This window comes from Oncorhynchus gorbuscha, linkage group LG10 (assembly GCF_021184085.1).
Source record: "Oncorhynchus gorbuscha isolate QuinsamMale2020 ecotype Even-year linkage group LG10, OgorEven_v1.0, whole genome shotgun sequence".
NCBI classification, from domain to species: Eukaryota; Metazoa; Chordata; class Actinopteri; order Salmoniformes; family Salmonidae; genus Oncorhynchus; species Oncorhynchus gorbuscha.
The window spans coordinates 19,284,999-19,298,246 of NC_060182.1; the positions used below are offsets into that span (position 1 = coordinate 19,284,999).

At 41.9% G+C, this 13,248-nt stretch overlaps 1 protein-coding gene across 1 annotated transcript; it reads left to right on the forward strand.

The window, feature by feature from the left end:
• The first annotated feature begins 5,031 nt into the window (after nt 1–5,031).
• Nucleotides 5,032–11,336, forward strand: LOC124045632 (keratin, type II cytoskeletal 8-like). Its single transcript, XM_046365078.1, has 9 exons — nt 5,032–5,573; nt 7,687–7,895; nt 8,091–8,151; nt 8,518–8,613; nt 8,718–8,882; nt 8,996–9,121; nt 9,665–9,885; nt 10,036–10,079; nt 10,318–11,336. The coding sequence occupies exons 1-9, from the start codon at nt 5,310–5,312 to the stop codon at nt 10,413–10,415; spliced, it is 1,284 nt and encodes a 427-aa protein (XP_046221034.1). The 5' UTR covers nt 5,032–5,309; the 3' UTR covers nt 10,416–11,336.
• Nucleotides 11,337–13,248: the final 1,912 nt, after the last annotated feature.

The following is a 13,248-nucleotide window of genomic DNA, read 5'->3' on the forward strand; positions in this document are numbered from 1 at the left end:
AAGAGCTCATCCAGCTCTCTCTCTGAGTCATTAGGCTTGTTGTGGACGGGGATCATAGCCAGGTCCTTCAGCACTACAAATGCAGTATGGTTTATGGTTTATCAAATAATTCAGCCAGATTCTGGGAACTTCTATTCAAATAATTGTATACATGCCTAAAGAACATGGTAGTACCTTGGTGTGCATAGACTTCTTTTCCACATCATTCAGTGTAACAGTGATGAAACATGGAATCGAAAAAACAAACTACCTGAGGTGAACATGCAGGCCAATCATGATAAAATGGTGAATCCCTATTGATAAATCAACCTGAGTTTATTATTTTACTGTATATATAATGTTGTGAATGTCTCAACAACAGGTTAAAAGTGTGACCAACCTGTACTGCGAGGCCTAAAGTGCAGAAAATATGGCTCTCTGGAGAAAGCATCCATATCATCGACTTGGTTGTCTTCAAACTAGTAGCAGTCAGCCAGATCATCCCTTACAATATGTGAAAAAGTTATGTTACATTTTCAGTCATAATTTTGCCGTGAATCATATGACATTACGACAAAACTAGTATTGGTTATAAAAAAATGTATAATCATTGCCTGTAAAGTAACAGGAACTGTTCCTTATGTCTAGTCGTTCCCAAGCGGATGCTGAGTTTCAGGGCGTAGTGATCTGTTGTGTTGACTCTGTGATACAGTATACATGGAGGCTGAGGGGATTAAAGCAACGCAAAATGATTGAGTTACAGAGAAAGTGAGTTGTTCTTTAAATGTTATGTGCCATCATATATTAAACTCAATAGGAAAGGTGAGGTTGAATATAAACCTGATTAACAGCAATGTCACCAGTGTAACTCTCTCGGGAAGCAGATAGCGGATGCCCCCCTTACATCCACCACCTCCAGAACCACTATAATGTCATAACGAGACACAATCTACAAAACAGAGACTTATAGGCCCAGCTAGTGTGAACCCTGTAGGTATTTAGTGGGTGTGGGGATCTCCCTTTATGGTTTGGTTACTTACAGCCTTTCAAGCAGCTATCATGTGAAATTATCTTGTTTTCTTCTGTAGACATGAGTACCTTAGCTGTCAGCCAAGATAAAACACATTATGGTATTGTAACGATTGTAACTAAACATGTGTTATAAGAAAGCCACTCCTTGAGCTGTGGCTTATTCCACTACTGCGGTTGAGCCTTATAATACTAACTCCAAATGACGACTAAAGACTTCTTATAGTAAGAATACTGCCAACAGATTCATTGAAATGGTTCTAGAAATATTTTTTGTTGTCAAAAAATTAAATATTGTGTTTGATATTTTCTCCATTTACAGAACCCTGTCAGGTATGAATGCATAAACAAATGTTTAACTTCACAGGTGTTGGGCATCTGGATCAGTAACGTTATCCAGTCCAAATCCCCTGATGTTAAAGGATGCAACCTTCATAACCCCTCAGACAGAGAGAGAACCCAAGTGTTAAACATATACAAGGCATATATTTACAACACATTAGTGAGTTAACTGTAACTGATTAATTGATTTTTTTCATTTTTTTTCTCACTTTTATTTAACCAGGTAGGCTAGTTGAGAACAAGTTCTCATTTGCAACTGCGACCTGGCCAAGATAAAGCATAGCAGTGTGAACAGACAACACTGGCCTCCCTACACTGGCTTCCTGTCAAGGCAAGGGCTGATTTCAAGGTTTTACTGCTAACCTACAAAGCATTACATGGGCTTGCTCCTACCTATTTCTCTGATTTAGTCCTGCCGTACATACCTACACAAGACGCAGGCCTCCTAATTGTCCCTAGAATTTTTAAGCAAACAGCTGGAGGCAGGGCTTTCTCCTATAGAGCTCCATTTTTATGGAACGGTCTGCCTACCCATGTAAGAGACGCAAACTCGGTCTCAACCTTTAAGTCTTTACTGAAGACTCATCTCTTCAGTGGGTCATATGATTGAGTGTAGTCTGGCCCAGGAGTGGGAAGGTGAACGGAAAGGCTCTGGAGCAAGGAACCACCCTTGCTGTCTCTGCCTGGCCGGTTCCCCTCTTTCCACTGGGATTCTCTGCCTCTAACCCTATTACAGGGGCTGAGTCACTGGCTTACTGGGGCTCTTTCATACCGTCCCTGGGAGGGGTGCGTCACCTGAGTGGGTTGAGTCACTGATTTGATCTTCCTGTCTGGGTTGCCCCCCCCCCCTTGGGTTGTGCCGTGGCAGAGATCTTTGTGGGCTATACTCGGCCTTGTCTCAGGATGGTAAGTTGGTGGTTGAAGATATCCCTGGTGGGGGGGCTGTGCTTTGGCAAAGTGGGTGGGGTTATATCCTTCCTGTTTGGCCCTGTCTGGTGGTGTCCTCGGATGGGGCCACCGTGTCTCCTGACCCCTCCTGTCTCAGCCTCAAGTATTTATGCTGCAGTAGTTTATGTGTCGGGGGCTAGGGTCAGTTTGTTATATCTGGAATACTTCTCCTGTCCTATTCGGTGTCCTGTGTGAATTTAAGTGTGCTCTCTCTAATTCTCTCTTTCTCTCTTTCTCTCTTTCTTTCTCTCGGAGGACCTGAGCCCTAGGACCATGTCTCAGGACTACCTGACATGATGACTCCTTGCTGTCCCCATTCCACCTGGCCGTGCTGCTGTTCCAGTTTCAACTGTTCTGCCTTATTATTATTGGACCATGCTGGTCATTTATGAACATTTGAACATCTTGGCCATGTTCTGTTATAATCTCCACCCGGCACAGCCAGAAGAGGACTGGCCAACCCACATAGCCTGGTTCTTCTCTAGGTTTCTTCCTAGTTTTTGGCCTTTCTAGGGAGTTTTTCCTAGCCACCGTGCTTCTACACCTGCATTGCTTGCTGTTTGGGGTTTTAGGCTGGGTTTCTGTACAGCACTTTGAGATATCAGCTGATGTACGAAGGGCTATATAAATAAATTGATTTGATTTGATTTTTAAAATATATGTATATATTTAAAATATTGTAATATTTAAAAAATATTAAAAATGTCCTGTGTGAGAGGTATTTGTCATTTTTAATTGGGCAAAATTGCGCAATCCAATATCTCTCTCTCTCTCTCTCTCTCTCTCTCTCTCTCTCTCTCTCTCTCTCTCTCTCTCACACACACACACACACACACACACACACACACACACACACACACACACACACACACACACACACACACACACACACACACACACACACACACACACACACACACACACACACACACACACACACACACACACACACACACGCACACGCACGCACACGCACACGCACACGCACACGAACAAGCACACACACACATGCAGATCCCCCTATACACACACATATAAATAACATTGCAAACATCCTCATCGACACACCTGTATGAGATGTGTAGATAATAGAGATAGGATCAGTCTCATACTGCTACAGTTCAAGTATCAAATGAGAGCAGTGCTCAAAACCAAACCACACGGTTGGTTGTAGACAATCCAGTTATATCTCTGTTACTCTATCTGTGGAACTGTGATGATTGATTAATCTGCCTTCACACCTGGGCAAACCTGACAACCACCTGGTAGCCACCTGAAAGTGCAGTGTAGTCACCCATTAGATGGGGAGGGCCAACCGATAATCATCATTGTAGTCACAGCTGAATGACAGTGAATAGAAGTGTCTGCCTGCAGGCTGACAGACCAGTTAGTTGTTTATATCCTACCTCAGAGCTGCCTATTTGTCAACTATAGAGAGCACCGTATGTGTCACAAGCAGCCAATGTTGATTCAAAATGTGTCGTTTTGTAGGTCTTATGTACACTCTTAGAAAAAAGGGTTCCGAAATGGTTCTTCGGCTGTCCCCATAGGAGAACCCTTTTTGATTTCCAGGTGAACCATTCTGGGTTCCATGTAGATCCTTCTGTGGAAATGGTTCTATATTGAACCCAAAAGGTTTCTACCTGGAACCAAAAAGGGACAGCCCAAGTACCCTTCAAGGTTCTCGATAGCATTTGATTTGTCACACCCTGACCATAGTTTGCTTTGTATGTTCTATGTTTTGTTTGGTCAGGGTGTGATCTGAGTGGGCATTCTATGTTGGATGTCTTGTTTGTCTGTTTCTGTGTTTGGGCCTGATATGGTTCTCAATCAGAGGCAGGTGTTAGTCATTGTCTCTGATTGGGAGCCATATTTAGGTAGTCTGTTTTGTGGGTGATTGTTCCTATCTTTGTGTTTGTTGCACCAGATAGGGCTGTTTTTGGTTTTGCATGTTTCTTGTTTTGTAGATTGTTCTATTTTCATCTTTATTAAAGATGTACAAAAATAACCACGCTGCATTTTGGTCTGCCTCTCCTTCCCAGGAAGAATCCCGTGACATGATTGACCAGATTTACCTGAATCTTTTGTGCTGTGGTCCAAGTTTTGATATGCAAAGTCTTGTTTTGGCTATAAATATTTACATGTCATGTTTCTAATCTTTTGGAGAAACACATGTGAACACATTTAAGGTCAGTTATACTTTTTTACCAATTTTGGGATATGGTTTGGATTTGAAGTTCTACTCACAACAAAGCTGTCTGGCAATGTACCATTCCTATTGTTACTTCTTTATTTGTATGCTGACCTCTAGGATCACAATTTTATACCAACACCATTTACAATCCTTCAATTACTGTCATTATAGGGCTGTTTAAGACCTGCAACACCAGGTGATGAACTTTCTGGTCAATCAATGATTTTAATTTATAAATAAAGGAATAAAGAACCCAAAGAGGTGAGATTCTGGCTAACTGTCACACTCTCATAACTGGACAAGCTGACTTGGAGAACATAAAAGACATACATCGTTACCTCTTTTAGATGGCACCAGTAGTTAAAGAGAATTATTAAGTTAAATATAAAGGCCAGTGTAAAGTCTTGTTATTAAAAAAACAAAGTCCTAAAGGCTGGCTGATACAGCACATCACATTCCCTCTAAGGTGTTTTTTGACCTTTGAGTGTTCATGTGGTAGAGGTAAAACCACAAGTCTTGGTTCCCTAAAGCACGTCAGGAGAACAGGTATCCAGGTACACCATGTCTGTAACAGAGGGTGAAGGGGCTTAAAATAGGTATGTACAGTATGCATCTGACTGGTTCTTCCACATTGAGAAGTGACATACCTTCACCACCTCTTTCTCGCCCACACATGCATACACCCACACACAGGCTACACTGGCCCTACCCTGGCCCTTCTATATAAGGGGATGAATTTGTTAACGGTAACACACCTCAGCAACTCCAGCCTCAGTCTGCAATCATCCCAGCTGTAATACATTCGCACAACAGCACCATGAGCATAAGGACAAAGAATCGCACTGGGACAAGCCCTAATTACATGAGGGACTTCAGCAGCATGTCCTTGGGCTCCAGAAATGGCCCCAGGACCGGCAGCAGCGGCCTCTACATGGGAGGCTCCATCACGGCCGTGACCATCAACCAGAGCCTGCTGGCACCCATCAACCTGGATATCGACCCCAAAATCCAGGCTGTCCGCACCCATGAGATGAACCAGATCAAGGGTCTCAACAACCGCTTTGCCACTTTTATTGATAAGGTACCGTATAAATAGTTTTTTGCCACTTGCTGTTTTTTGTCTTTTGTTTGTGTGAATGTTCAACTCAAGTGAAAAATACTGGAAAAAAATATTAAAAGTCGGAGTTATTGTGGTAAATCCAGAAAATGCATGAAAAGCATAAAGATTAGTGAGGTGGATTGCATCACATCTTCTTAATAACGGCATTCTTAATAATAATAATAAGAGGAATATGGTTGTGATGATGGTAATGACACTCCAATCTACAGTCGTGACCAAAAGTTTTGAGAATGACACAATGTCACGCACGCCCTGAACTTAGTTATCTTTGTTTTCTTTATTATTTTGGTTAGGTCAGGGTGTGACGAGGGTGGTATGTGTGTTTTTTTACTTGTCTAGGGTTTTTGTATACCTGTGGGGTTTTGGTATGTCTAGGTAAATGTAGGTCTATGGTGGCCTGAATTGGTTCCCAATCAGAGGCAGCTGTTTATTGTTGTCTCTGATTGTGGATTCTAATTTAGGTTGCCATTTCCCATTTTGGTTTTGTGGGTTATTGTCTATGTGTAGTTGTCTGTCAGCACTCGTGGTATATAGCTTCGTGGTCATTTGTTTAATGTTTTTCCTTCATTAAAAGAAGAATGTATGCTTATCACGCTGCCCCTTGGTCTCATCAATATGATGAACGAAACACACAAATATTAATTTTCACAAAGTCTGCTGCCTCAGTTTGTATGATGGCAATTTGCATATACTCCAGAATGTTATGAAGAGTGATCAGATGAATTGCAATTAATTGCAAAGTCCCTCTTTGCCATGCAAATTAACTGAATCCCCCAAAAACATTTTCACTGCATTTCAGCCCTGCCACAAAAGGACCAGCTGACATCATGTCAATGATTCTCTCGTTAACACAGGTGTGAGTGTTGACGAGGACAGGCTGGAGATCATTCTGTCATGCGGATTGGGTTCGAATAACAGACTGGAAGCTTCACAAGGAGGGTGGTGCTTGTAATCATTGTTCTTCCGCTGTCAAACATGGTTACCTGCAAGGAACACATGCTGTCATCATTGCTTGGCACAAAAAGGGCTTCACAGGCAAGGATATTGCTGCCAGTAAGATTGCACCTAAATCAACCATTTATTGGATCATCAAGAACTTCAAGGAGAGCGGTTCAATTGTTGTGAAGAATGCTTCAGGACGCTACCATCAGTCCTGCTTCATGCCAACAGTTAAGCATCCTGAGACCATTCATATGTGGGGTTGCTTCTCAGCCAAGGGAGTGGGCTCACTCACAATTTTGCCTAAGAACACAACAATGAATAAAGAATGGTACCAACACATCCTCTGAGATCAACTTCTCCCAACCATCCAGGAACAGTTTGGTGAAGAACAATGCCTTTTCCAGCATGATGGAGCACCTTGCCATAAGGCAAAAGTGATAACTAAGTGGCCCGGGGAACAAAACATTGATATTTTGGGTCCATGGCCAGGAAACTCCCCAGACCTTAATCCCATTGAGAACTTGTGGTCAAACCTCAAGAGGCAGGTGGACAAACAAACCCACAAATTCTGACAAACTGCAAGCATTGATTATGGGCTGCCATCAGTCAGGATGTGGCCCAGAAGTTAATTGACAGCATGCCATCAGTCAGGATGTGGCCCAGAAGTTAATTGACAGCATGCCAGGGCGGATTGCAGAGGTCTTGAAAAAGAAGGGTCAACACTGCAAATATTGACTCTTTGCATGAACTTCATGTAATTGTCAAAAGCCTTTGACGCGTATGAAATGCTTGTAATTATACTTCAGTATTCCATAGTAACATCTGACAAAAATATCTAAAGACACTGAAGCAGCAAACTTTGTGGAAATTAATATTTGTCATTCTCAACTTTTGGCCACGACTGTACATAATTAGAGAACCAATCTTGTATAGTCAATAACAGGCTGAAGACATTGTTTCCTCCTCTTGGAGTGTTTAACCCTAGAAGCACCTCTCCCTCTGGGCACTGTTTCAACGTTTGTGTGTGTATGTGTGTGTGTGTACGTGCCTGCGTGTGTGCCAAACATGACGTGTGGACTGAGGAGTCCAAACATCTATAATAACAAATCAATTATTAATGTGTGTGTCACAGGTGCAACACTTGGAGCAGCAGAACAAGATGCTGGAGACCAAGTGGAAGCTGATGCAGGACCAGACAACTGGCCCCTCCAACATGGAACCCATGTTCCAGACCTACATCAAAAACCTGCAGAGACAGCTGGACCAGATCAACAATGACAAGGACCGGTTGGATATGGAGAAGAGGAACATGCACCATAATGTGGAAGACTTCAAATCAAAGTAAAGACACAGTGACGATAGTCTGTTTGGAGATCTGTTTGTGCGTTAGCCAATTCCTCTGTCATGTTTGTTGTCATGCAAGACATGCATGTTGGACTTTGACAAGCGCCTGCATAATGCAGCTCTTCGGGGCCAGAGTTGGTCTCCCCTGTTATAGAGACCCTAACCCTATTCTATTGCTTTGGCCTGTTCCAGGTATGAAGATGAGATCAGCAAGAGGAACACAGCAGATCATGACTTTGTCCTGCTGAAAAAGGTATGCAACTGAATAACATTCAGTGAAGAATAGTCTCAGGAATGTATTGTATAGATAAAGTATAGCCAGAGTCCCATTCTGATCTAATCTTACTAATCTGCCGTGGGTGGAAGATTAATAATAGTTAGGGAAAATAGGCAAATCATCAAAGGTGTATTACAAATGTGCCTTTTATGTTCAGTAAAGCTTGAGTATTTTCAATGTTGTGAAAGATGTAGCTACAACTAGCTATGTAAACAAGAGTCAGTAATGCAAACATCCCCATATGAACAGGAAAAAAGGGGCTATGACGTGTTATGTGAGGCCGCATCGCGTGGGCATGTTTCTCAGTGTCACAGCTGTTGACTGTCTTCTGATGTCCTGTAGGATGTGGACGCTGGTTACCTGTCCAAGGTGGCTCTGGAGGACAGGTTGGCTGGGCTGGAAGAGGAGGTAAACTTCTTGAAGGTCTTGTACGATCAGGTAAGGCAGTGCTAAATCACACATATATATTTTTGATGCCCCTATAGTCAAAATATGCCAATACTATAGAGATGACAGAAATGACATTGTTTCTTTCATGACAGGAGCTGGGTGAGCTGCAGTCTGACGTGAAGGACACCTCTGTGGTGGTTCAGATGGACAACTCCCGTGGCCTGGACATGAACCAGATCATAGCTGACGTCAAGGCCCAATACGAAGACATCGCTGCTCGCAGTCGGGAGCAGGCCGAGAGCTGGTACAAGACCAAGGTGAGGTCAGGGGTTAGAGAATGAGTCAATCTTAAGGGTTCATGCCTAACGGAGCAGTACAGCAGGTTAAACCATCATTCGTAAAATAAACCTGTCGTCTCTGCCCACATCAGGTTGAAAGTTTGGCCGGCCAGGCTGGCCAGGCTGCAGAGGAGCTGCGCAACACCAGGGCTGAGATCGCCGAACTGAACCGACTCATCAGCCGCCTGCAGAACGAGATCCTGGCTGTCAAGGGACAGGTGAGCATCACACCTGACTGGAAGGAGTAATGAAGAATTCTATAATTGAAGACTGTTTTAATCATAGAATATAGTGTCAGACTTGATAGAACACCACCTTATAATTGAGGAGTACTGTATGTCCAAACTTGGTGCCAGATTGATTTCTGCTTTGGCCAACTTCTCATTATCTACGATTTGGCACAGCACCAATGTGGCATTGTTGATCGCAAAAGCAATGTTACACTCTCAGACTAAAATACCAATATATCTTTGTCTGGGAGAACAAAGACACATTTTAGAATGGAGCAATCAAGTCGTATGCCGGATGGCTGCACATGTCTCCGCTCACTGGGAATAATTACACCTACACAATCACTGATGACAGTGTTTATGCATACCTGAACTACATAGGCCTACTTTATGCATACAATAATGTATTTCTGGGCTATAATGAAAACCTAATAACTGTAAAAATGACCCATGATAACAGTGTGGAGAAAACCATGCTTATTTTTTCTGTTCCAAATTTCTTCTGATACATTTTCCCCCTTAACCCTTTAGAAGGCCAACCTGGAGAGACAGATAACCCAGACGGAGGAACATGGGGAGATTGTCATAAAGGATGCCAGGGCTCTAATCAAGGACCTGGAGGTAGCTATGCAGAGAGCCAAGCAGGACATGGCCTGCCAGATCAGGGAGTACCAGAACCTAATGAACGTCAAGCTGACCTTGGACATCGAGATTTCCACCTACAGGAAACTGCTGGAGGGCGAGGAGACCAAGTAAGGAGATTATGAAACTCTGAGGGACTCAAAGTTCCACTATGACCAGCTCCTCTGCATAGACAGCTTCCGAAATCCATGATGCAGAGAAAATTAAGTGTGTATAGCTGTATGATGTTCTCTTATTCTCTCTTCCTCTTCCGTCCACAGATTTGGACAACAATCAATCACCAACATTTCTACCACAAAGCATTGTAAGTTCTATCACCCTAATCTACTAGATGCTCTTGTCAGAATTATTATCTCTAAAGTTAACATTATTCTCCTCTCACATTCCTTTACCTTCGAACCTTGTTTTACGAAGGTTTTATACTATTGATAGGATTTAGGGATCGAAAACAGGTGTGGTGATTGGCAGGAAGAGGGATAAGGGAATCTTGATGGTGACATGAGCCTTTAATAACAACCTGCATCCTCCTCTTTTCCCCCCAGACACCATGCCAGAGACCAGCTACCAGCAGCCCACCCGATCTTCTGCTGTCTTCATCAAAATGGTGGAAACCACCGACTCCTCCAGATCGTACCACTGAAAAACAAAAACAAAAACGTTGCTGAGATGCAACATGACTGAGGACATTTTCAGAAGGGGCTACAGTTTCCATAACAATCCGTAGCACTCATAATATATTCATAGCAGCCTATTGATGCAGTCATAGAGCATTATGAGACTAGAGCCCATTGGCTGTGATATTTACCATACTATGAATATTTATAAGACAATATCACCCAAGAATTTGCATCAAGTAAAGTGTTACTGTTACTTTATACGATGGCATTGTTGAATACTTGTTTTTGATTGGCTTGAAGGGCATTCTAGAACGTGCACTGTTTTCCTATAACGCATGGTGTATTTCCACGGTAGAATTCAATGGCTATAGTTGATTCTTACATGTTCTATGTTTGAGCTGCTCTTGAAAGCAAAGTCAAATTGAAAACATCATTGCCATTGAATTCGAAGATAGGACTGGTGATTTAGTTAACCAAACAGACTTGCAAGTTTAGCTATCATGGCAACTACTGTAGCTATCTAGTGAAAACATTCCTACCGGCAAATTAACTAATTTCTATCGGCAATTATGTTAAATTATAGTCATGGTATAAAATGGATAATCAACGCTGGGCTCTTTTCATTCTCTGGACACTAATGCAACTCTGTGTGAGGTCAGTTCCACTCTGCTGGCACATAGTGGAACACACCGTGTCGTTAATTGTTTTCCATAGAACGCATAGAGCCCCTCGTTGATTATCCCTTACATATACTTCATCATGCTACATCAGAGAAATGATCTGTCAACCAGACCTCACAGAACCACTTTATTTGTTATGCTCTACTATAAACTGCATTGAGTTTAGATTAGCCTAGAATCGTTTTCTTTACTTCTATTAAAATGTTTTAATGATGCAATATCATGTACCAAGATGTTCAGACACAAATAGACTCATAATGGGGATCACATGCAATCGTTTGACTCATTTTTCACTTCTGACAGATTATTGACTAGACTACACATCCGCATGTTCTACATTCTCTTCATTCCAACCTCCACAAAGTACCAGATGTTGTGTGATGGTTATCATGACAATACCTTCCTATAAGGAAGATGGGATCCACCCAAATCATTTGCATTCCTGGATCCTTTCACAGCATTATAAGGCTGCGTTGAGATGACCCAGGCCCAGCTCAGTTAATCCCTACCATTGTGACAGAGTTGTCATAATGCTTCAGAAAATGTATATTACACCAGGGGTGTTGGTAGACACAATGTAAGTAACCTAATTTATGTCCCTCTAACTGTCATCTGCTGATCATACAGCTGTTGTATGCATTACTCATGTACCTATGAACCAGATTTATACTATTAACATTGAGCCGGTGTGCCCTAGGAGGAAGTCCACTGTGTGCAGCTCATCCTGCACTAACATAAATAACATGAGCATATCTACTTCTGCTAAGCTTCCAGTAAAGCAATAAGTAAGCATCCCAGAAAAGTGCTCAAAATGGCCCACATTAACATATGTAGCTTTAGAAACAAGGTTGATGAAATCAATAATTTGTTAGAAACAGATGACACTCATACTCTCATATCTCTGAAACTCACTTAGATAGTACCTTTGACACAGAGGTAGCAAAACAAGGTTATAAAATGTACAGAAAAGATCAAGGTGTTGCTGTTTATATTCAGAACCACATTCCTGTTAAGATTAGAGAGGATCTGATGTTAAATACTCTTGAAGTAATATGGCTACAGGTTCATCTGCCTCACCTAAAGCCCATTCTGGGGGGAAGCTGCTATAGACCAAGTGTTAACAGTCAGTATCTGGATAACGTGAGAAATGCTTGACAATGTATGTGATATCAACAGATGTATATTTTCATTTTGATTTAAATATTGACTGGCTTTCATCAAGCTGCCCACTCAATAAAAAACTTCAAACTGTAACCAGTGCCTGCAATCTGGTTCAGGTTATCAGTTAACCTGCCAGAGTAGTTACAAACAGCACATGAATGAATCATCAATGTAGTTGATCACATCTTTACTAATGCTGCAGAAATTAGCTTGAAAGCAGTATCCAGAACCATCGGATGTAGTGATCACAATATAGTAGCCATATCTAGGAAAACCAAAGTTCCAAAGGCTGGGCCTAATATAGTGCATAAGAGGTCATAGGAATCATTACAAAATGTATTGTATGTTGATGTAAATAATATTTGTTGGTCTGTGGTGTGTAATGAGGAGCAAACAGTTTGAAGCATTTCAAATTATGTAAGACAAGCATTGTAATTTTGAATTTTGAGTGTGGAAGAGGTGAAAAAAATATTGTCTGTCAACAATGACAAGCCACCAGGGTCTGACAACTTGGATGGAATATTTCTGAGGATAATAGCGGACGATATTGCCACTCCTATTTGCCATATTATCAATTTAAGCCTACTAGAAAGCTTGTGCCCCCAGGCTTGGAGGGGAACAAAAGTCACTCCGCTACCTAAGAATAGTAAAGCCCCCTTTACAGGCTCAAATAGACGACCAATCAGCATGTTACCAACCCTTAGTAAACTTTTGGAAAAGATGGTGTTTGACCATATACAATGCTATTTTAAAGTAAACAAATTGACAACAAACTTTCAGCAAGCTTATATGGAAGGAGATTCAACAAGCACACACTTAAACAAATGACTGATGATTGGCTGAGAGAAATTTGTGATAAATAGATTGTGGGGGCTGTTGACATTATCGATCATAGTCTGCTGGTGGAAAAAAGTATGTGTTAGGGCTTTACACCCCCTGCTATATTGTGGATAAAGAGTTACCTGTCTAACAGGACACAGAGGGTGTTCTTAATGGAAGCCTCTCCAACATAAGT